Raw genomic sequence first — 23,601 nt, forward strand, 5'->3', positions numbered from 1 at the left:
CTTTGACACAAAGGCGTGAGGCCCTGCATCTTGTCCTGCGATCAGAAAAGTTCCTTACTGCGAGCCTGCCTCCAAACAAGATTATCTCTTCAGATCTTTATTATTTAAGGAGCCCTTAATCCTCCTAAACTAGATCTCGGGCTACGCCCTCTTAACAAACAACGACGTCACAGATATCTTCCAGGGCAGAGAAAAACAAATAAAATCGCCCAGTAGTGCAAACTGAGGTAGAAACCGGTTAGGATGTTCAAATGCAGTTTTTATAACAGGAGGGTCATTTGGTGGCCATTTGGGGTTAAGGTTCAATGGTTATTTTATTTATTTGTTTATTTGATTTATATCCTGCCCTCCCCCTGAGGCAGGCTCAGGGCGGCTTTGGTGTATTGTTCTCTGTTCCCTTCCTTTCACATTTTGAAATGCCTATAACTTCATCTTCCACTATTTTGCTATTGTTCCTACTTGAACTTTTCTTCCTCTACAGCAGCAGCCTGCAACCTTTTCGACACCAGGGACTAGTTTTGTGGAAGACAATTTTTCACGGACCCAGGGGGGGTGGGGATGGGGGAGGTGATGGTTTTGGAATTATACAATTGTGCACTTTATTTCTATTAGTTTGCTGTGGTGGTTAAGTGTGCGGACTCTTATCTGGGAGAACTGGGTTTGGTTCCCCACTCCTCCACTTGCAGCTGCTGGAATGGCCCTGGGTCAGCCATCGCTCTGGCAGAGCTGTCCTTGAAAGGGCAGCTGCTGTGAGAGCCCTCTCAGCCCCACCCACCTCACAGGTGTCTGTTGTGGGGGGAGAAGATATAGGAGATTGTAGGCCGCTCTGAGACTCTGTCCTTGAAAGGGCAGCTGCTGTGAGAGCCCTCTCCTGCCCCACCCACCTCACAGGGTGTCTGTTGTGGGGGAGGAAGGTAAAGGAGATTGTAGGCCGCTCTGAGACTCTGTCCTTGAAAGGGCAGCTGCTATGAGAGCCCTCTCAGCCCCGCCTACCTCACAGGGTGTCTGTTGTGGGGGAGGAAGATAAAGGAGATTGTGAGCCGCTCTGAGTCTCTGATTCAAAGAGGGGTGGGGTATAAATCTGCAGTCTTCTTCTCACAGGGTGTCTGTTGTGGGGGGGGGGGGTGGAGGCAAAGGAGATTGTGAGCCGTTCTGAGACTCTGAAATTCGGAGTGGAGGGCAGGATATAAATCCAATATCGTCGTTTTCTTCTTCTTGTTACTACATTGTAATATATAATAAAATAATTACACAACTCATGGCCCGGTTGCTAACAGGCCACGGCCTGGAGATTGGAAACTCCTGCTCTACAGCATCTGTTATTCAGTCCAGAGTTTTGTGCCCGTTCATCCTCCCTGCACCTCCGCCTTCCAAAAAGCACAGGGTAATTTTTTTTTCACCCCAAGGTTTTCCTGTGGCAGGAGTATTTTGCTGAAAAATACTGTGAAGCCACAAAAGCAAAAAAAAAAGGAGACCGTGCATATTCTCGTGTGTGTGAAAGCAGTCTACAGGGAACAAAGCAAAAAATGGATTGAATTTTGTGGGTGTTTTTTTAAAGCGCACCCATTTTGACTGAAGCTGGCACGTCAGGCGTACAAATAAAATGCCATTTGAACTAAAAACAACAGCAGCAACGAAAACCATAATGATTCATTATCTGTCATTTAAAGATGTTTAAATGTTTGTAGAACTTTATATGGAGAAAAACAGTTTGTTTATAAAATACATTTCTAATATATTTGTTACTTAGCTATGAAAAGAGGGATGTACTAACCCCCCCCCCCCCAAATAATGCTTTCCTGTCTTAAATGTCACACTGAGTGTCGTGTCAAGTTGAAAAACTTTCGCTTTGGATCGGGGAGAGAGAAGCAGCTGCGTTTTGCTTAAAAGCATATAATTGCAGCCTTTGAAGTCTGATGTAAGAATTACAAAAAGATAATGTATGCAATGCACCTGGATCACTTGAAAGCACTGTGCAAATGCTTGTTGTTATTATTATCATTATTAATATTATTACGATGCTTCATAATGAAGCATTTACATGAGGGTTTTGAGTGGAAGCCTTATACTGAAGAACAAAGTAAATGACTGATATCAAATAATTGGTTCGAAGTTATTGGTTCAAAGATTGGAACCTGAAGCCGCCTTATACTGAATCAGACCTTTGATCCGTCCAGGTTAGTATGGTCTATTCCAGGGGTGGCCAAATTTGCTTAATGTAAGAGCCACATAGAATAAACATCAGGTGTTTGAGAGCCGCAAGACACGAATGCCAGATATTTGAGAGCCACAAGGTAGTTAGGCAGGCAAGCAAATAGATGGGGAGGGAGGAAGGAGAGGTTGAAAGAAAGCAACTTTAATTTAAATGCCTTATCCAAGCTGCCAGTTTGCTCGGCTTGGAGAAGTGATTTTATTCATTCATTCATTCATTCATTCATTCATTCATTCATTCATTCATTCCGTAACTTATATCCCGCCCTTCCCACAAGTGGCTCAGGGCGGCTGAGAGAGAAAAGAGAGAAATGCCTTCTCCAAGCCGTCTGACAGGAAAGTGTGGTTCAAGAGCCACACAATATGTGTGAAGGAGAAGATGATGATACTGGATTCTATATCCCGCCCTTCACTTCCGAATCTCAGAGCGACTCATGATCTCCTTTATTTTCCTCCCCCACAACAGACACCCTGTGAGGTGGGTGGGGCTGAGAGGGCTCTCACAGCAGCTGCCCTTTCAAGGACAACCTCTGCCAGAGCTATGGCTGACCCAAGGCCATTCCAGCAGGTGCAAGTGGAGGAGTGGGGAATCAAACCCGGTTCTCCCAGATAAGAGTCCGCACACTTAACCACTACACCAAACTGGCTCTCACATGTGGTTTGTGAATGGCTACTTGGCCACCCCTGTTCAGACTGGCAGTGGCTCTCCAGGGTCTCTTATGTTCAGTTGCTGAGCCTCTCTTACTACAGGGAGGTCAGCTTTATCTGCTTTTCACTCTATGCTGTTTGTTCCATTGTCAGTCACTGTTGACCAGGGGTATTGACCCAAGCCTCTTACGATGAGGCCCATTTGGGAGGGGCTTGCGGCTCAGTGGCAGAGGCATCTGTTTGGCATGCAGAAAGTCCTAGGTTCAATCCCCGGTATCTCTGGTTAAAAGGATCAAGTGGGAGGTGATGTGAGAGACGGTCTGCCGGAGACCTTGGAGAGCTGCCGCCGGTTTGTATAGACAATACTGATTTTGATGGACCAGGGTCTGATTCAGTATAAGGCAGTGTCATGTTTTCATGAAATTCTCATGGTGAATCTTAACGTTGCATACAAGTTAAAGCATGTTAATTTTAATTTTGTGTCTGCTTGTAACTTCTTTCGGAGGAGGGTCTTATGTTCGGGTCATTTTCCTTTCATGTAAATAGTCACTTGAAAGGAACTTGTTTTCCCAAACTCTTTCAAATGCTGCCTGCATAAAATCCCTGAATTTGTTCATCCTCATTAACACCGTAAGGTGAGGAAAAAAACAAACTCCTTTGCATGTTTTTTGTTTGCCCTTAAAAATATTGGCAAGGTAGGAGCTTTCTCATGTTTATTGTTTTTTGAAGTTTGCTTTTCTACCTTTCTCAGAGTGGGAAGCTTGAGGTAACAGTTTACCAATGTGCCTTCTAGATAGAAGAATGGCCCGGCCATAGTAAGACATAAAAACAACCATTAAAACATCGGTCAGGAAGGAGAAGGGATTTCTGAGGGGAATGACAAACAAAACAAAACAAGGTTTCTTGGGTGAAAGATAGCAACGTAAGGGAACAGACCAATTTCCTTGGGGAGAGAGTTCTAGAGCCAAGAAACCATCTCCCAGGTTGTTGTTGTTCAATTGCACAGTTGAGTCCGACTCTTTGCGACCCCATGGACAAAGTCACGCCAGCCCTCCTGTCATCCACCATCCTCTGAAGTCTGCTCAAATTCATGCTGCTTACATCAGTAACGCTGTCCAGCCATCTCATCTTTTGCTGTCCCCTTCTTCTATTGCCTTCTGTCTTTCCCAGTATCAGGGTCTTCTCCTGTGAGGGCTCCCTTCTCATTTGGGGGCCAAAGTATTTCAGATTCAGCATCTGACCTTCCAAGGAACAGTCAGGGTTGATTTCCTTAGGATGTCTCCCAGGTTATTACCTGCCTAATCTCAGAAGGGGCTAGTGTTGGCAGATCCACATGCCACTGACTGGGGATTGAAGGGGGTGGGTGGGTAGGGTGGCCAGCTCCAGGTGAGAAACTTCTGGAGATTTGAAGATGTAGCCTGGGAAGGCAGGGACCTCAGTGGAGTATAATACCATAGAGTCCACCCTCCACATAACCCTCTTCTTCAGGGGAACCAGCCTCTGTATGCTGGAGGTAAGATGTAATTCTCGGGGATCTCCAGGTCCCCACCTGGAGACTGGCATTCCTAGAAGGGGCACTGGAATCAGGGCCACCAAAGATGATTGCAGTGGTTGGGTAGGTTCATAAAGGAGCACAGAAGAAAGAGGCAGTTGTTGCCGGAGTTCAGTTGGTTTTGTGCAGCCATCTTGTTTTCCTCTTCTTTGGTACACTTTTGAGCACAAATCCCTTTGGGCCTCATTTCCCTGTTGTCTTCCAGTTTCTTTTCCTTGCACTGTCATTTAATCTTAACCCTTATGAATACCCCACTTACGTGGCAGGGAGACACCTTGATCATGAATACCCTTCTTCTATTTTTATCTCTTGTTTACCGCTTTTGGCTTGTCATCTCGGCCTCTTTTCATCGTTTACGGAACTCTGTGTGTTTGTAATATTATGCCTGACAGCTGAGAACGCTTCATGCATCAATGAAGGGGGTTCTGGTCCACAAACCCTTGTACTAAATTGACTAGCCTGTAAGGTGCCACAGCTCTCTTGCTTCCTCCCAAGTGCAGTTTTTGATCTCTCAAGAGCCATCCTGTGATCGCTGTTTGGGGTGGGTGGGATTTATTTATTTGTTTGTTTTATTGGATTTATATCCTGCCCCCCCCCCTCACCGAAGCAGGCTCAGGACGGCTCACAACACATAAAAAGGTAAAGGTAGTTCCCTGTGCAAGCACCTGTCCTTTTCGACTCTGGGGTGACGTTGCTTTCACATTTTCACGGCAGACTTTTTTACGGGGTGGTTTGCCATTGCCTTCCTTGTCATCTACACTTCCCCCTCCAGCAAGCTGGGTACTCATTTTACCGACCTCGGAAGAATGGAAAGCTGAGTCACCCTGGAACCGGCTACCTGAACCAGCTTCTGCTGGGATTGAACTCAGGTCGTGAGCAGAGGGCTCCAACTGCAGTAATGCAGCTTTACCACTCTGCGCCTTGGGGCTCTTTAAAAGGTAAAGGTAGCCCCCTGTGCAAGCACCAGTTGTTTTCGACTCTGGGATGACGTTGCTTTCACGTTTTCACGGCAGACTTTTTACAGGGTGGTTTGCCATTGCCTTCCCCAGTCATCTACACTTTCACCTCCAGCAAGCTGGGGACTCGTTTTTACCGACCTCGGAAGGATGGAAGGCTGAGTCAACCTGGAGCCGGCTACCTGAACCAGCTTCCGCTGGGATCGAACTCAGGTTGTGAGCAGCAGGCTCCGACTTCAGTACTGCAGCTTTACCACTCTGCGCCACAGGGCTCACAACACATAACTTACAATAAAACATTTACGTTAAAAGCATTAAACAGTTTAAAATAATTTGGTGCTGATTTCAATACAGATTTAAAATGGCGTTCAGTGATCTTAGCATCCATTAGATCTATGGGATAAATATATTGGGCTAGAACTTAGAGTTGCCTATCTCCAGGTGGGACCTGGAGTTCTGGAATTGAAACTGATCTCCAGATTACAAAGATCAGTTCTTCTGGAGGAAATGGCAGCTTCGGAGGGTGACCTCTTTCCTCTCCCTTAACTCTGCTGTTCCCCGGGCACTGCCCCCAGATCTCCAGGAATTTCCCTAACTGGAGTTGGCAGCCCTAGACTCAATGGCTTCTCAGTCTGGTCTTCTCTAAGTTCCCTAAGGCCAATATCTCCCCCCCCCCCCTTTCCACATTTACACCCTAGCTTTCCTGGCTGTTCACTTTCTCTTCTTGACGTGAAGCTATTTGTATGCTTAGTTTTTTTTTTTTAAGCATTGTTTTTTTCCTCCCCCAGCGGATTATATTGTGTCTTTGTGATAGCTCAGAAAATGGATGCGTCCTTTCTGGCTCTGAATGTGCAACAGTTTTTGTGCTTATTTGATAAATCTTTTGTGTGTGTGTGGGTGTGCCCACGACACGTAAACAAGTCTCCACGGTGAATTAATCTGAAATTGATTCTAAATGTCATTGTAGCATTATCTGCATTTTCTGTCTGGTTATTTTTATTGTTCAGTCGCACCACGCGCTAAGGTATTGATGTAGACGAAGACGGTGATGCTTAATGAGCCTAATTAAATAATTGCATAGTTGTACATCAGCTGTAATAACTTTATGTAATTATTGGGGGAGAAGTTCTGGATCTGTTAGGAATGGTATTAATCTGTCCCAGCTGGGTTTTTTTGAATGCGCTCGTAGAATCGAGGTGAGCAATGAGGCGTCATTTTTTTTAAAACGGTGACAACAGACCAGGGTAAGAATCTAGATGAGGGCTGTCTCCCAAGCGCACAATCTCTTTTACATTGTGGCTGGAATTAACAGGATATTATACAAGGAGAGCGTCGTGGAATTATTATATAGTCCAATCTCAGAAGAGAGTTGGTTTTTTATACCCCATTTTTGTCTACCTTGAGGAGTTCCAAAGCAGCTTACAGTCACTTTCTCTTCCTCTCCTCACAACAGATATCGTGTGAGGCAGGTGGGGCTGAGAGAACCATGACTGGCCCAGGGTCACCCAGCAGGCTTCGTCTGGACGAGTGGGGGAATCAAACCTGGTTCTCCAAATCAGAGCCCACCACTCTTAACCACTACACCACACTGGCTCTCCCCAGCAACAGGCATCTTGTGAAGTAGGTAACATAAGAACATAAAAGAAGCCATGTTGGATCAGGTCAGTGACCCATCCAGTCCAACACCCTGTGTCACACAGTGGCCAAAAACCCCCAAGTGCCATCAGGAAGACCACCAGTGGGGGCCAGGACACTAGAAGCCCTCGCACTGTGCCCACCAAGCACCCAGAATACAGAGCATCACTGCCTTAGACAGAGAGTTCCAACGATAAGCTGTGGCTAATAGCCACTGATGGACCTCTGCTCCATATGCTTATGCAATCTCCTCTTGAAGCTGTCTGTGCTTGTAGCTGCCACCACCTCCTGTGGCAGTGAATTCCATGTGTTAATCACCCTTTGGGACTGAGACTGCACAGATGACCACTCGAAGATCACCAGTTACAGGTAAGAAACCTGTCCTTTCTTTCCACCTCTCCCTCCCACCTCCCTACCATTTTCCTTCCTTCCTCCCTCCCTTGTCTTGCGGTTCTCAAACATCTGACGTTTATTCTATGTGGTTCTCACATTAAACATGTTTGGCCAACCCTGATCTATGGCAATTTTATAATAGCTCAGACTAGCCCAGGTGGTCAGATCTTGGAAGCTAAGCACAGTTGGCCAGGGTTAGTACTTGGATTGGAGACTACCGGGGAAAATAGCCATGCAGAGGAATGGAATGGCAGACGACCCCTGAACATCCCTGTTGAGTCACCATAAGTCATTTGCAACTTGACAGCACCTAATTATTATATAATCATATGGTTGATATGTTTGGTCTGCTGGATTCCTTTTATATATAGCTGAAATATTTATGTGTATTAATAACTAGGGTTTTATCTGTTTTATCTGTTTTATCTGTTTTAAATATGGATCCCTTTATATGTGTAATTTTGATGGATCTACTATTGGAAGCCGCCCTGAGCCACTTGTGGGAAGGGCGGGGTATAAATCTTAAATAAATAAAAAATAAATAAATAAATAAATTAGCGTTGTGGGTTTGGAGATTCATAGATGCTTTGAAGAAATTCAGTGTATGCAACAGGACTTCGCAGAGGTCCATCAGTGGCTATTAGCAGAGGACCATCAGTGACTATTAGCCACAGCGTATTGTTGGAACTCTCTGTCTGGGGCAGTGATGCTCTGTATTCTTGGTGCTTGGGGGGGGGCACAGTGGGAGGGCTTCTAGTGTCCTGACCCCACTGATGGACCTCCTGATGGCGCCTGGTTTTTTTCGTCACTGTGTGACACAGAGTGTTGGAGTGGATGGGCCATTGGCCTGATCCAACATGGCTTCTCTTACTTTCTTAGGACTTCCCTGCTTTTCTGGCAGCGGGAGGCAAGTCTTTATGGTGCATCAGGGCTTCTTCTGAAGTTCCCTGGAGTTTCAGGTGTGGCCTGATAGTTTTGAAGGTGTGGAGAGGAACTCCAGTTGGAAGGAGAGAACTTCCGAACCTTTTTGGAGGCGAATCTTTGGATTCCTAACTGTAGAGCTGTACTACCTCTTAATGATATCTCTGGGTTTTTTAGTTTCCATATCTTCTGGGCACAGTTGGCTTCATCTAGGCAACTCTTGAAAGACTCTTTTCTTCTGCCTGGAAGTGCCCAATTGAGAAATGAAGCTGAAAAAATCCTGAAATCTCCCCTTTTATATCTCCTGCCTGTCACAAATCGGTGCCATAGTAGTTGTGATATACCAACAGTTTGACAAACAGGCGCTCCAGGTGCTGAAATATAAAGATATAATTTTTTTTTAAGAAATTATGTGAGGTAAAAGTTTTGTCAAAATGCTTCCTAAGCGGATCTCACAAGGGGACTTTTCATCATGGGCACATTTCTGCCTGCCTTTTTTGAATTCATGCCATAGCTTTCTGACGAAATAGACACCGGAGTGTGAGACAATCTTGTGGGTTGTGACACTGTTTTTGTACCCCGTTAGACATTTACAGCTAGGATTGAGCATTTGCTGTATTTCCCAGTCCCCTGCTCTTTGTGTAGCTCCTTTTGTGAGCAGCATTTAAACGTCTGCCTATAAATAGCTTAACAAAATGGCATCACCAAAAGGGATAACATTGCAAACAATGGGGCTTGACTGTGTGTGGTTGACTTAACATTTGTGCGGGTTATGCTGAACTGAGTCCTACCAAAGGGGGACAGATGTTGTGTTTGTGTTTCATAAAAACCTCAGATACGCTCACTTCATCCTTCTGGCCCTGGAATGAGGTCACTGTTTCTGTGATTCACAGTCTCCCAAAGTTTCGTATTCTTTCTCTTTAAAAAAAAAAGCTGGAAAACAAAAGGGTGTTTTTACAACTGCTTCCTACTGATAATGGCTCTCACAGTGTGCCTGAAGCTGACCGGCCAGCCCAGGAGTAGCAAATGACGCATATTTCCCATTTGTTTGGCAGCCAGGCACCAGATATTGCTGTGGGCTGGGCTAAGAAGTTGTGCTCTGAACTTTTCTCAGACTTCAATTAGACCTCTGAACCACTCACCCCTCTTAAGAAAGCGGGGGGGGGGGGGAATTAATGCAGTTGTTTCACTACTGCCTTGCTCTTCAGACATTCTTGTGTCAAGCCATTGTTAAGTTCTTTCAAAATTTCCTTAGTTTGGGCATGTGTGGGTGGAGCGTGCTTGCTTAAGGATTGTCAAGATCTTGTACCTGATCCACTTTGAACGCTCCAAAACAGTAAATGATTGCTGTGTATTAATATTACTGGTAGCAAAATGTCCTGTGTTAGAATGGGTGGAATTTGTGCAGGTGGAGAGGTTATTTTTTTTTAAAAAAATCATTCTACTTCATGTATTCCTTGCGTTCCCCCCCAGTGAAGTCCCAAAGCAGTTTGTACTGTTCTCCTCTCCTGCGTTTTATCCTCACAATTACCCTGTTTCAGAGGGTAGCCATGTTAGCCTGCGGTAGAACACCTAGATTCCAGTCCAGTAGCATCCAACCAGATTTTTGGGGTATAAGCTTTCAAGCGTCAAAGCTCCCTTCGTCAGGTATGATTGAATCTAATCATGTTTGAGGAAGGGAGTTTTGACTCTTGAAATCTTTTATTGAGAAACTCTCGTTGGTCTCTTAAGGTGCTGCTGGACTGGAATGTAATCCTCTGAGTTATGGGAGGCTGAGACAGGCCCAAAATTGCCCAGCAAACTTCCATGGTGGCAGAGTGAGGTTCGAGCCTAGACCCCTGGGATTGCACATAAGACTCTGCTGGATCAGACCAATAACCCATCTAGTCCAGCATCCCGTCTTACATTCTTCTAGAGCAGGGGTGTCAAACTCATTTGTTATAAGGGCCAGATCTAACATAAATGAGACCTTGTGGGGCCGGGCCAGGTCGGGCTGGGCCGAGCCATGTTGAGCCAGGCCGTGTGTGGACCTATTTAAGATTAGGTAGCAGATATATAAATTGAGAGTCCCTTGGACTGCAAGAAGATCAAATCAGTCAGTCCTAAGGGAAATCAACCCAGACTGTTCACTGGAAAGTCAGATGCTGAAGCTGAAGCTCAAATACTTTGGCCCCCAAATGAGAAGGGAGCACTCCCTGGAGAAGATTCTGATGCTAGGAAAGACAGAAGGCGAAAGAAGAAGGGGACGGCAAAAGATGAGATGGCTGGACAGCGTTACTGATGTAACAAACATGGATTTGAGCAGACTTCGGAGGATGGTGGAAGACAGGAGGGCCTGGCGTGACTTTGTCCATGGGGTCGCAAAGAGTCGGACTCGACTGTGTGACTGAACAACAGCAACAACATATAAATTTTATAAAGAACACAGACAAACACAAATATATATATATATATTTTAAAATGTGAGCACTCATTGGTCTTAAAGATGCTTTCTTTGTATTTCTCCTATGGAATCCAGGGAATTGGACAAAGAAAGCTGGCTCTTTCCTTCCTTTCCCAGGAGACCCGGGGGGGGGGGGGGGAGCCTCAGCCAATAGAATGAAGAGGCTCGGCTCAGTAGCTCTGCTATGCAATTGAGCAAGCCTTGCAAAGTAAATTGTTATGTAGAAGAAAGCAAGAGAGAGGGAGAAGGAAGCAGACGACAGCCAGTTGCCCGGGGGCCTGATAGGAGCCCTCTGGGGGTCTGATTTGGCCCCTGGACTGCATATTTGACAACCCTGTTCTAGACAGTCAAGAACAGGTCATAGAGGCCAAGGCCTTCCCCTGATGTTGCCTCATGGCTGGGATTAAGAGGTTGACTGACTCTGGATGTGAAGGTTTCAGCTCCTGCTGAATCCTTGTGAGGCCAAGCCCCCACTGTCATTGGTAGAAGGCAGAGTTTATATCTACCTTGGAACGCTTGTCCACAAACACGACATGGATGAATTGTGTCCCTTTCCCTTCCATGGAAGAACACAGGGGGACACATAATATAGACATTACAAAATCTGATAGTGGCTACTAGCCATGGTGACTGAGGGGAACCTCCATATTCAGAGGCACTAAGCCTTTGACTCTCAGAACCAGGGGACAACATTTATTTATTTTTATCTTATTCATTTTGTTAATTTTTGGGGAAGGCCTCTGAGCGCTGGTTGGCCACTGTGTGAGACAGGATGCTGGACTAGATAGACCCAGTAGTCTGATCCAGCAGGGCTCTTCTGATGTCCTTTTGACAGGCTAAGAAACTATTTGTGTTGGCTTTTTACAGATTTTGCTCCGATCTGCTAAAAAGAAATTTACAGGCTATAAACTAGCTCTCAGTGTCATGTCATGCTGTACCGTAACTGGGAAATGGTAGCCAGGACAGGTCTATCCCCTTATTTGGCAGAGAGCATCGTCCCTGGCTGTGTTTCCTAGTCCTAGTAAAGTGTGACATGACATTGGGAGCCGGTTTAGGTCTTGTAAAATTCTTTTTTTTTATATATTGACCTCTTTAAAGAGTTGACTGGAAAAAGATATGGGCCTGAGGTTTTTTGTTTTATTTCTGTGTATTCTGAAAACAGTCATAAAGCCTCACCCTGTTCCGGGAACACCATAGTCGTCTAGGGAGACATCTACCTCAGAGGCTAAATGTGTATGTGCAGCCCATCTGACCTCCCCCTCTCTGTGTAACAAAGGGTTTTTAGCAGGCCTCATTTTGGGCAGCAGTTCACAGGAGCGGGAGCTCTGGAACCTCTAAATTTTATTGTGCTCTTCCCCCCCCCCCCCGAATACTTGCTTCTGGGCTCCATTGTTCAACCCCCCCGTGAGAATTTTTCTGAACTCTTAAGATTTGACAAACTTTCTAATATTTTTCTCCACAAAAAAAAAAAGAGAGAAAATAACCAAAACATATAAAGCAGACAGATGGAAATCTTCCTCATGCCACTGTGGCCACGTAGGAGAAAGTCATTTAAAAAGTATGATAGGAGTAAGGTTTTATTATGACAGTTGTAATTCAGGTAGCATTTGAAGGTAGATGCAGAGCTGATATAATTTAGTACACCTTCCGGTGATGTCGGGTGTGTGATATCTGCAAATTAGTTGTGCCAATGTGCTCCGGTACCTCTTTTTCTATTAAATGACCTCTGGTTTTCATCTTCCCTGCTCCCTTCACCCCTATTCTGTTGGGTACAGCAAGAGCTGGATGTGGTTCAGAAAGATACTCAGTTCTGTATTTAAGAAATGCTCTGCAAGAAGCATAGAGGCTGGGAGGTCCTCCCCTCCTCCAGTTTGTGCCTTTTACCTGCTGTATAGAAGAAGATATTGGATTTATATTCTGCCCAATACTCTGAATCTCAAGAGTGGTCACAATCTCCTTTACCTTCCCCCTCCCCACGACAGACACCCTGTGAGGTGGGTGGGGCTGAGAGCACTCTTACAGTAGTAACGACAATTCCTACGAAAATTATGGCTAACCCAAGACCATTCCAGCAGGTGCAAGTGGAGGAGTGGGGAATCAAACCCAGTTCTCCTAGATAAAAGTCTGTGCGCTTAACCACTGCACCAAACTGGCAGGGCCAGACAGCAGGGCCTTTGGGGGACCTTGTGAGGGAGATTTCTTAACCCCCACAAAAAAACCCCCCAACCATTTGTGTAACATGTAAATCTCTGCTTTTCTCTTCCTCTTGCCCCTAGTATCTACATACACCCTATCACACATTATACCCAGTTTTGATTCTGAGCATGATAAACTCAGAATATTCTTATTCAGGGAGTTATTTTCTGGGCATCTCACCCACATAATTAATGCTGCCAAGTTCAAGATGTTGGTGGATTCCCCCTCCCTTAAATATCAATTTGTCATACGTTGTATTTAAAAACTTGATAAAGGGATATTGCTGTAATTTGCTAAAACTATACTGAGGAAATTTTTACAGTTTTTTTTTTCTGAATTAAGCGTTGGATTATTTTTCTTCTACTAAATCTCTCTCTTTTTTAATCCACAATATTTAAGCTGAAATGTTGCTGGCTAAGATCAACTTTAGTCTTTTTTTTCATGAGTTGAAAGGAGGATTATAATTATGAAAAAAGCCAGCTTTGATTTTTAAAAAAGCATCAAAGCATTCAAGCCTTCTAAAGCTTGATACAACTTGGCACGAGCGAAGAAAACATTTGGAAAGGGCATCCGTGCCCTGAAATATTTGCATGAAGAAGCTGTTTAATGTGCTACTTGAGTTCATTGTATCGTGTTGTGTTGTGAGTCGCTCGGTTCTAAAGGCCTCTGCTTTTAAGAAGATCCTCTGAAGTTTGAGGGCACAGAAAGCTTTTCTGTCACAAAATGGGGTGAATACAAATTATTTTCTTACAATTTTCAGGTGAGTCTGCCATAGAACAGGTAGATTCAATAAGTTAGAGACTGGCAGACAAGAATAAATATCACTATATATTATACTAATAAAGACTGATACCAATATGATGTCTTGTTGTAGAATTATTAAAAAAACTCTGTTTAGCATCAGATTGTACAAATACAATAATGTCACCAGCCCATCTGACCAGTAACAAACCATCCCAATGTATCACAAATGAAAATTCTCGCTAGCAAACTCCTCGCAGTTCCAATGTTAAATCAACAGTCAACTTTGTTCCAGAGGGCTGTGTTTATTTTAATGATTTCTACCTTGCTCTTTCCGCTGTATATACTTATGGCAGCTTATAAGTAACTCAAGAAATGATTTAAACAGTAATCACTCATGATAAAGCATTTTAAAAAGAACATAAGAGGAGCCATGCTGGATCAGACTAAAGGCCCATCAAAAAAGCTACTGGGCTTGAATCTAGCTTTACCAGCTGAATGTTATTTATATCATGTATGGGAACCATCTCGTGCCTTTTAAAATCTGTTTAACTGTTTTAACTTGTGGTAATGAATAGTGGGATAGAAATCAAATGGAGTGAGTGAATGAATGAATGAATGTGGAAGGTTTTCTTTAACTGAAGTGCCAACAGAAAAAGCCCTGACTTGTGTGGCTACTCATCTTATTTGAAATAATGGTATCATAGGTCAGTTGCTTCCAAGTCATTTGGCAAGAACTCAGCTAGAGAACAACTGTGACCTATATGGGTCTTGACTTGGGGTATAGTCAGGGGTGGAATTCTAGCAGGAGCTCCTTTGCATATTAGGCCAGACCTCTCTGATGTAGCCAATCCTCCAAGAGCTTACAGGGCTCTTTTTTGTAAGCTCTTGGAGGACTGGCTACATCAGGGGTGTATGACCTAATATGCAAAGGAGCTCCTGCTAGAATTATGGCTGCCCGTCAGACACGGATGCAATGTCTTTTGAGTTCTATAATCTCTGGGGCCAAGAACTCTCTCTTATTTATGAGACTCTCCAAAGTGGCACATAGATTAACCTATAAATAAAACACAGTGCATTGTAATTCTCCAGGACACGCAATGACAAAAAACAGTGTCAGATAGAAGAATCAGCAGGAGAATTTGGAGGGCTAATGCCACAGTGGCTGTTAAACGAATTGTAAATTTTGAGCAGAACGGCGCGTAAAGATGAGGGATGCAGTTCAAAGAAAAGTATGCTATCTGAAATCCCACTGAATGAACTGTCAAAGCTCTCATTTTTCCATCTGAGTTAGGCCCGCCTGACTATTTGTTGATGTCCTTCGGCGGGTAGCTGTCTTGGTCTGAAGCGGCAGAGCAAAGTTTAAGTTCAGCGGCACCTGTAAGACCTACCAAGTTTTATTTTGGTTATAAGCTTTCGTGTGCGCTCACACTTCTTTAGATACATTGAAACAGACTTTCTCAAGCCTTGCATATAGATAGATGGTGACTAGTTGCCAGGAAGAGCCAATTAGAGTCATGGTACATAAGGAACTGAGCAGTCAATATAGCTAAGGCTGTGAAGGCAACTGGCAAGACCTCTGAATAGCAGCAAATTGGCATACAGTATCATAAAGGAGTTTACAACTGCATATTTTTCAGTCCTGCAGACAGAGATTGTCAACCAAGGGATGAGTCAGTTTGGTGTAGTGGTTAAGTGCGCGGACTCTTATCTGGGAGAACCGGGTTTGATTCCCCACTCCTCCACTTGCAGCTGCTGGAATGGCCTTGGGTCAGCCATAGCTCCGGCAGAGTTTTCCTTGAAAGGGCAGCTTCTGTGAGAGCTCTCTCAGCCCCACCTACCTCACAGGGTGTCTGTTGTGGGGGAAGGGGAGGTAAAGGAGATTGTGACCGCTCTGAGACTCTGAGATTCAGAGTATAAGGTGGGATATAAATCCAATATCATCAATATCATCATCTACAACAAACCTTTTTTGGATCTATAACATCCACCCAATCAAGCCAAGAAACAGATTAATGAAGCCAAAATGGTACCAGAGAAACCTGTCGCAAGACAGGCCCAACAGAGGCAATAACAGAACACCACTACTGGTCATATACAACTCTCAACTCAAAACAGTTCAATGCATTATCAGCTATTTACAACACCTACTGTATAATGACAGTTCTCTTTCACAAGTACTGTGGGGCAAACCTTTTCTTGCTCACAAACAGTCCCTCAACCTTAAACAACTCTTCATGTGTGATAATACAACATCTAATTGGAACATGGACACTGGTATCGGAGCTTGCAATAAACCCCAATGTCAGCTGTGCTACCACGTGTGTGCTAAAAGCTTATACAACACAAAGACAATCTCATGATTAAATGTTTCCTTTTATTACATTTTCCTGCAGTGAAACAGGTCTTCTGATGGGCCACTGTAGATATGATTAACTGAGAAGACTTCTTAAAAGTTGCTTTGGCAGCAGCTGCCACTACAGCACAAAAATCTTCACTATATGTTTGAAAGTCAGCTGTCTATACACAAGAAAATACGTTTTAAACAATATGTTGATTTTAAAAGGCATCCTATTAAGCAGGGCGTCTGCTCAAAATGTTGGTTTACTATTGGAGTCATGCATGCTCTCACTTCCTGGCTTTGTATAGTTGGCTTTACAGCCTGTGGCAGCCATTTTGTGGTGGACTGTCTGTTGCGGCAGCCATTTTGTGGTGGACTGTTGCAGCAGCCATTTTTGTAGTTACACCTCCCCCCCCCACTGTGAGCCAGAATTCCAAAACTGCCCAGAGACTTTAAAAGATTGGATATTTATGGGAAGGTGTGGGACTACCTTTCCATTGAAAAAAAAGTAAATTCCTAAATGCTCACAGTTTGTATGTGTTTGGAGTTCCCTCATATCGTGTTCATTTGCTTTCAGAATAAAAGACTTTTGTTTCTCTTCTCAGTTGCCAGCCAGCTAGTCATACAGCGGGCCTCGCTTATATGCTCAAGTTCCTTAACTTCAACCACAGACATGCTCCTTGACCTCAGCGACCTCCTCCAGGTATCGTATCTGCTTTTAGGTTTGAATGAATTCCATTCGCACGTTATTAACCCTTGCAAACAAATCCATAATGTCGGTGTTGTTCTGGAGGCCTTAATTATCTCTTTGGTTTTAGCAGTGCTGGAAAGGAAAATCACAGGAATTGCAAATCGGGGATAATTCACAATAGGTAACCAATACAGTTCTTTCAGCACTGGCTGAATGTGCTCCCATCGAGGGAGGCCCATTAACATCCGCACTGCTGTGTTCTGCACCAGCTGCAGTTTCCAAGTCAGGGTCAAGGGTAGCCCAATGTAGAGAGCATTACAGTGATCTATTCTCGAGGTGACCGTGGCATGGATCACCATTGCTAGGTCATCGTGTTCCAGGAAAGGGGCCAACTGCCGGGCCCGCAACACTATAGTTTTGATGGTAATTATTGTGCCTTCCACGCAGTGGCACAAGGTCAGATTTTACATTCATTTCAAGCTAACTGTCCCCCCCCGTTTTTGTACTTTCTTTAAATGCAAATAAAGGATTGCTGTTCGGAGTGGGGAGGGAATGCTAGCAGAGGCTTCTTGGGTTGGTCTGAAATGCAAGAATTATAGCGGGAACAGCACAAAAGGGATGTGCATGGTGCTTGTTGTCTGCCTGGGGCCTAATTTTATTCATTTAAATATTTATTTAAAATGTTTATGAGCCACCTATCTACCTTGCTGAACTCAAGAGCCAGTTTGGTGTAGTGGTTAAGTGTGTGGACTCTTATCTGGAGAACCTGGTTTGATTCCCCATGCCTCCACATACACCTGCTGAGGTGACCTTGGGCCAGCCACAAGTTCTCTCAGGTCTGTTCTGCTCAAGAGCAGTTCTGGGAGAACGCTCTCAGCCCCACGTACCTCACAAGCACTGTTCCCTCTAAACTGAGTTAGTGTGGGCTAGCTCACAGATTTTTGGCCTCTGGCTCACACATTTTTGTCTTAGCTCAGAAAAAATAGCCCCAGAGCAAACTAATTTTATGCAGTAGCTCACAACTTTAATGCCAGGAGCTCACAAAGTAGAATTTTTGCTCACAAGACTCCAGGGCTTGGAGCGGAAGTGTCAAACTCATTTGTTATGAGGGCCAGATCTGACATAAATGAGACTTTGAGGGGCTGGGCCATGTCGGGTCAGGCCACGTGTGCACCTATTTAAGATTAGGTAGCAGAGATATAAACTTTATATCTTTATATCATATAAAAACATGCTTAAAATTAGCATTCATTGGTTTTAAAGATGCTTTCCTTGTATTTCTCCTATGAGATCCAGGGAACTGAGCAAAGGAAGCTCTGGCTCTTTTCTGCCTGCCTCAGTGGACTAGGGGGAAGGAGCCTCAGCCAATGGAGAAAAATAGAGGTTTTGGTCTGTAGCTGCTGAGCAATTGAGCAAGCCTTGCAAAGCAAACGTGTGGTGCAGAAGGAAGCAAGAGAGATGGAGAAGGAAGCAGATGACAGCCAGTTGCTCAGAGGCCAGATAGGAGCCCTCCGGGGGTCTGATTCGGCCCCCAAACTGCATGTTTGACACCCCTGGCTTAGAGGGTACATTGCCCACAAGGTATCTGTTGTGAGGAGGGGAATGGAAAGGAGATTTGTAAGCTGCTCTGATACTCCTTTAGCTAGTGAAGGGCAGGGTATAAATACAATCTCTTCCTTCTTCTCAAGGTGGCTTAACCGTGTTAATAAAACAGCACTAAAGAAACACCTAAAAGACCATAACGGAAAATTGCAATTAGGACTGCCAGTAAATAAGAAACAAAATCAGTCCAATGCAGACCTAAATAAAGGGCGCATTAGGCTGTGGTCCTTGGTCTGCTTTGGCCGCGCAGCCGTTTGAAGGGAAATGTGCAAGTCGACATATGCACCCAGAACGCAAAGGGTTCTCAAAAAGCTATTTCCTGCCCTGTATCGAAACACGTTCTATATACAACTCCGATAGCGGAGGTTATTTTTGTCCTTCCCAGCTGTCTCGAGTAACCGGCATCCCCCTGTTGGCTGCGTGGTACTTCAAAGAATATTCTGGAATTGCAGTAATTTAACAAATTTTTAGACTTAAAGGAACTAGCAATTCTAAAAATACCCTCCATGCTAACAGTATGCCAGAAGTAATAGATGTAATGTAATAGATGGCGGCGGGGGGTTGGGGGTGGGGAGGCGGCTGGAGAGCAAGATTTCCTTTCAGCCGCTGCTGGTTTTTATCATACGAACTCCTGTTAAATGTAGAAGGCCTAGTAGGTACTGGTGTGTCTTCCAGCGGCAGAGTTTAGCCGACTTGGGTGTCGCGGTCAGCATTCCTATTTCCTCCCCCTGTGTTGGTAGCCCTTCAGCCGTTTCAAACACAGGACCCAACATTAACATTAATTTCAAAGTAAGGTCCATTTTAATTCCGCCCCCCCCCCCCCCTACTGTGCATCTCTGTCTTTTGGGAGGGAAAGCAACACGATGCAGCCCTGTTGCATCACGTCTTGGAAGCTAAACAGGGTCGCTACTTGGATGGGAGGACCACCAAGGAAGGTTCTGCACGGGGGTGGAATTCTAGCAGGAGCGCCTTTGCATATTAGGCCACACACACCCTGACGTAGCCAATCCCCTAAGAGCTTACAAGGCTCTCTTTTGTAACCTCCTGGAGGATTGGCTACGTCAGGGGTGTGTGGCCTAATATGCGAAGGAGCTCCTGCTAGAATTCCACCCCTGGTTCTGCAGAGGAAGGCACTCACCAAAACCACCTCTGGCTTTTCACTTGCTCTGAAAGCCCCTTGCTGGGGTTGCCCTAAGTGAGTTGTGATTGATGACTCGTACGTACATAACAGGCACTGAAGAAAAGAGAAAACATTTTGGGGATTTCTGGGTAGTTGCTAGAGAGGTAGAATGGTATGGCATAGCAGGGGTGGCCAACGGTAGCTCTCTAGATGTTTTTTGCCTACAACTCCCATCAGCCTCAGCCATTAGCCATGCTCAGAGCGACTTACAATGTCCTTTATCTTCTCCCCCCCACAACAGACACCCTGTGGGGTTGGTGGGGCTGAGAGGGCTCTCACAGAAGCTTCCCTTTCAAGGACAACCTCTGCCAGAGCTATGGCTAACCCAAGGCCATTCCAACAGCTGTATGTGGAGGAGTGGGGAATCAAACCTGGTTCTCCCAGATAAGAGTCGGCACACTTAACCACTACTCTGCAGAGGAAGGCAATGGCAAACCACCTCTTATTGCAAGTCCTAGCCTCTGCTGCCAACAAGAACAGCTCTCTGTCCTTCTGTAAGAGACAACATTTCAAGATATCTGAAGAGAGCAGTCACGTCTCCCCTCAGCCTCCTCGTCTCCAGACTGAACCTTCCCAAGTCCCTTGGCCTTTCCTCACAGGGCCTGGTCTACAGGTGAGCACTGGCTCATTACCTCCTGTCTAGTTACGATAATTATTCTCCTTCCCTAAGTACTTCTTTTGTGAATTCTTGCTTGCTGCCGCGCTTCAGGCTGTTTCTACATGGATTATTTGCTCTGGGTTTGATGCTGTTGGGCAGTCCCCCCCTCGCTTCCCCCAGGCCCAGGACGAGGGGTGCCTGCACCCTAGGCCGAAGGCCTATCCTCCGCCCCCCCCCCGTGTCAATTTTACACACTCGGAGTATGCGCATGCACCCGATGATGTCATAATGACGTCACTGCCACGCTCCTCCAGACAGCCGAACTGGGCTTGGACAGCAACGGAGGTGGGCGCTGGGGAGGCGAATGGCAACGGGGTGGGAGGCGTACGTGGGGAGGCGAGCAGGGAGCCAGCGCAGTGAGGCGAGTGAGAGTGGGGGATGGGCACTAGAGAGGCGAACAGCAGAGGGGCAGGGGGACGCAGGGAGGTGAGCGGGGAGCTGGCGCTACAAGGTGAGCGGGAGCAGGAGGTGGGCATTGGGGAGGCGAACAGCGGCGGGGTGGATGCAGGAAAGGGAGCGGAAAGCCGGCACTGCAAGGTGAGCGGCAGAGGGCTCTGGGAGGCGAATGGGGGCGGGTGGGCAGCCGCGGGGAGAGGGGGTGCCTCATAGTGCCCTAGGCCAAGTGGCGCCCCAGGTGGCCGCCTACTTGGCCTACTCCCACGCACCGGCCCTGGCTTCCCCATAACACTGTGCATTGGTGACTTTCCTGGGGTGTCCCTGACTTCTCTCTGATCTTTCTCCAACCTGCTTTGCTCTGAAGTTTTGGGAGGCATCACAGCCTGGATGGCTGCTGTGTGGGTGAAAGAACAGAAACGGGAAAAGCAGTGCTGTAGTGGGAAGACAATTTATTTTATTCCATTATTCTGAATGATGAAAAAATATTTTTTTTTCTTCCCAGAAAAGGTAAAGGTAGTCCCCTGTGTAAGGACCAGTCATGGAATCATAGAATCACAGAGTTGGAAGGGACCTCCAGGGTCATCTAGTCCAACCCCCTGCACAATGCAGGAAACCCACAAATACCTACCCCAAATTCACAGGATCTTCATCGCTGTCAGGTGGCCATTTAGCCTCTGTTTAAAAACCTCCAAGGAAGGAGAGCCCACCACCTCCTGAGGAAGCCTGTTCCACTGAGAAATTGCTCTAACGGTCAGGCAGTTCTTCCTAATGTTGAGCCAGAAACTCCTCTGATCTAACTTCAATCTGCTGTCTCTGGTCCTACCCTCTGGGGTCACAGTCATTTCTGACTCTGGGGTGACATTACATCATGACGTTTTCACGGCAGACTTTTTACGGGGTGGTTTGCCATTGCCTTCCCCAGTCATCTACGCTTCTTCCCAGTACAGTGTTGCTATTTTGTTTTGATTTTTTGCTCTGTCTTTGGTGAAGCCCTCTCCTGCATTTTGCAGGGTGGATGGGAAAAAGGTGCTTTTTCCTGCCTCCCTTAGTAGCCATTTTCTGTATCCTTGGACTCACAGCAGTCACTTACTCCTACTGCCACTGTTCCCCCCGTCCCTTAAATTGGCAATTAATATAGTTACAGTGGTATAACAATCTGTGTACCAGGTTCACTGGATTCCCAGCTGGTCCCAGAAGGCAACATCAAGGGGAGGCCTCGGCCTCTATGCCCTGCTGTTGGCTCTGTAGACCTGATCCCTAAATGACCTCTATGCCCTGCTGTTGGCCATCGAGAGGAACTGGTTGAACAGTGCGTGAGACCAGATGCTGGACAAAATGGACCATTCATCTGATCCAGCAGGGCTCTTCTTAGGTTCATATGTCTCTAGTCCCTTTCATTGTGGAGATATAAGGGGAAAGACATATCTCTGCAATGAAAGGACTACAGACTTTTTTTTTTAAAGAGAAATCTGACATGTTATAATGTTAAAACCCCTGACATGTTATAATGTTAAAACCAGGACTTTTCTTTTTTTTAGCAGGAACTCCTTTGCATATTAGGCCACACACCCCTGGTGTAGCCGATCCTCCTGGAGCTTACAGTAGGCCAGGGGTGTCAAGCATGCAGTTTGGGGGCCAAATCAGGCCCCCAGAGGGCTCCTATCAGGCCCCCGAGCAACTGGCTGTCATATACTTCCTTCTCCATCTCTCTTGCTTCTTTCTGCATCACAGCTGGCTTTATCAGGCTTGCTCAATAGCACAGCAGCTACAGAGCAAAGCCTCTGTTTTCTTCATTGGCTGAGGCTCCTCCCTTGGGGAGAAAGGGGGGGGATAGAGCTTGCTTTGCCAGGTTCTCTCAATTGCACAGCAGAGCTACTGAGCCAAGCCTTTTTTCTTTCTATTGGCTGAGGCTCCCCACCCCCCTAGTCTCCTGGGGAAGGAAGAAAAGAGCCAGAGCTTCCTTTGCCCAGTTCCCTGGATCCCATAGGAGAAATACCAAGAAAGGATCTTTAAACCAATGAGTGCTAAAGTTTTAAGCATGTTTTAATTTTTTAAAAAAAAATATATATTTGTGTCTGTGTTCTTTATAAAGTTTATATCTTCGCTAGTAAAAAAAAAAAGATAGTCCCCTGTGCAAGCATCAGTTGTTTCTGACTCTGGGGTGACGTTGCTTTCACAACGTTTTTACGGCAGACTTTTTATGGGGTGGTTTGCCATTGCCTTCCCCAGTCATACACTCCCCCCCCAGCAAGCTGGGTCCTCATTTTGCCAACCTCGGAAGGGTGGAAGGCTGAGTCGACATTGAGCCGGCTACCTGAACCCAGCTTCCGCCGGGATCGAACTCAGGTCGTGAGCGGAGCTTAGAACTGCAGTACTGCAGCTTTACCACTCTGCTACATAATCTTAAATAGGTACATACATGGCCCGGCCCGGCCCGGCCCGGCATGGCTCAGCCCAACAAGGTCTCATTTATGTCAGATTCGACCCTCATAACAAATGAGTTCGATGCCCCTGCAGTAGGCCCTGTACGAAGAGCCCTGTGAGCTCTTGGAGGATTGGCTACATCAGGGGGGCGTGGCCTAATATGCAAAGGAGCTCCTGCTACAAAAAAAGCCCTGGTTATAACAGTATTTAGCTGCTGAAGCAATTTTATCTCCCTCCCCCCGGAAAAATTGCAGGGGACAGAGGGGGGTGGCCTCTGCTGGGAGAACTGGGGCAGGGAAGTGGCGCAGAAAACTGCCAAGTGGAAGCCCTGTTACCATTGCGTTGTATCAAGCAGTTGCGGCAAGAACAGGGAAATCACACAATTCTGCCCCTTGTCTTTAATGGATGTTTAGTGGGTGTTAACAGCGATTGGCAGCATGTCATTTAGGGATCAGGTCTACAGAGCTTGTGGATAAAATGCAGGGAACGGCTTGAAACCGCACCATACGCAAGAGGTGGGATGGGAAGAACCGAAAACGGAAAATGTCCTACCTAAAAATAGCATTCACATTCAAGTATTTAAAATGCTTCGCGTACGTTATCTCTGACAATA

General features: G+C 45.7%; 1 protein-coding gene across 1 annotated transcript in view; it reads left to right on the forward strand.

The window, feature by feature from the left end:
• Nucleotides 1-23,601, forward strand: part of BRF1 (BRF1 RNA polymerase III transcription initiation factor subunit) — a 357,225-nt gene that overhangs the window by 102,931 nt on the left and 230,693 nt on the right. Inside the window, exon 4 of the mRNA XM_060261809.1 lies at nt 16,709-16,740. Coding sequence (XP_060117792.1) covers nt 16,709-16,740 — 32 coding nt within the window. The remainder of the gene's footprint in view (nt 1-16,708; nt 16,741-23,601) is intronic.

This window comes from Heteronotia binoei, chromosome 21, assembly GCF_032191835.1.
Source record: "Heteronotia binoei isolate CCM8104 ecotype False Entrance Well chromosome 21, APGP_CSIRO_Hbin_v1, whole genome shotgun sequence".
Taxonomy (NCBI): Eukaryota; Metazoa; Chordata; class Lepidosauria; order Squamata; family Gekkonidae; genus Heteronotia; species Heteronotia binoei.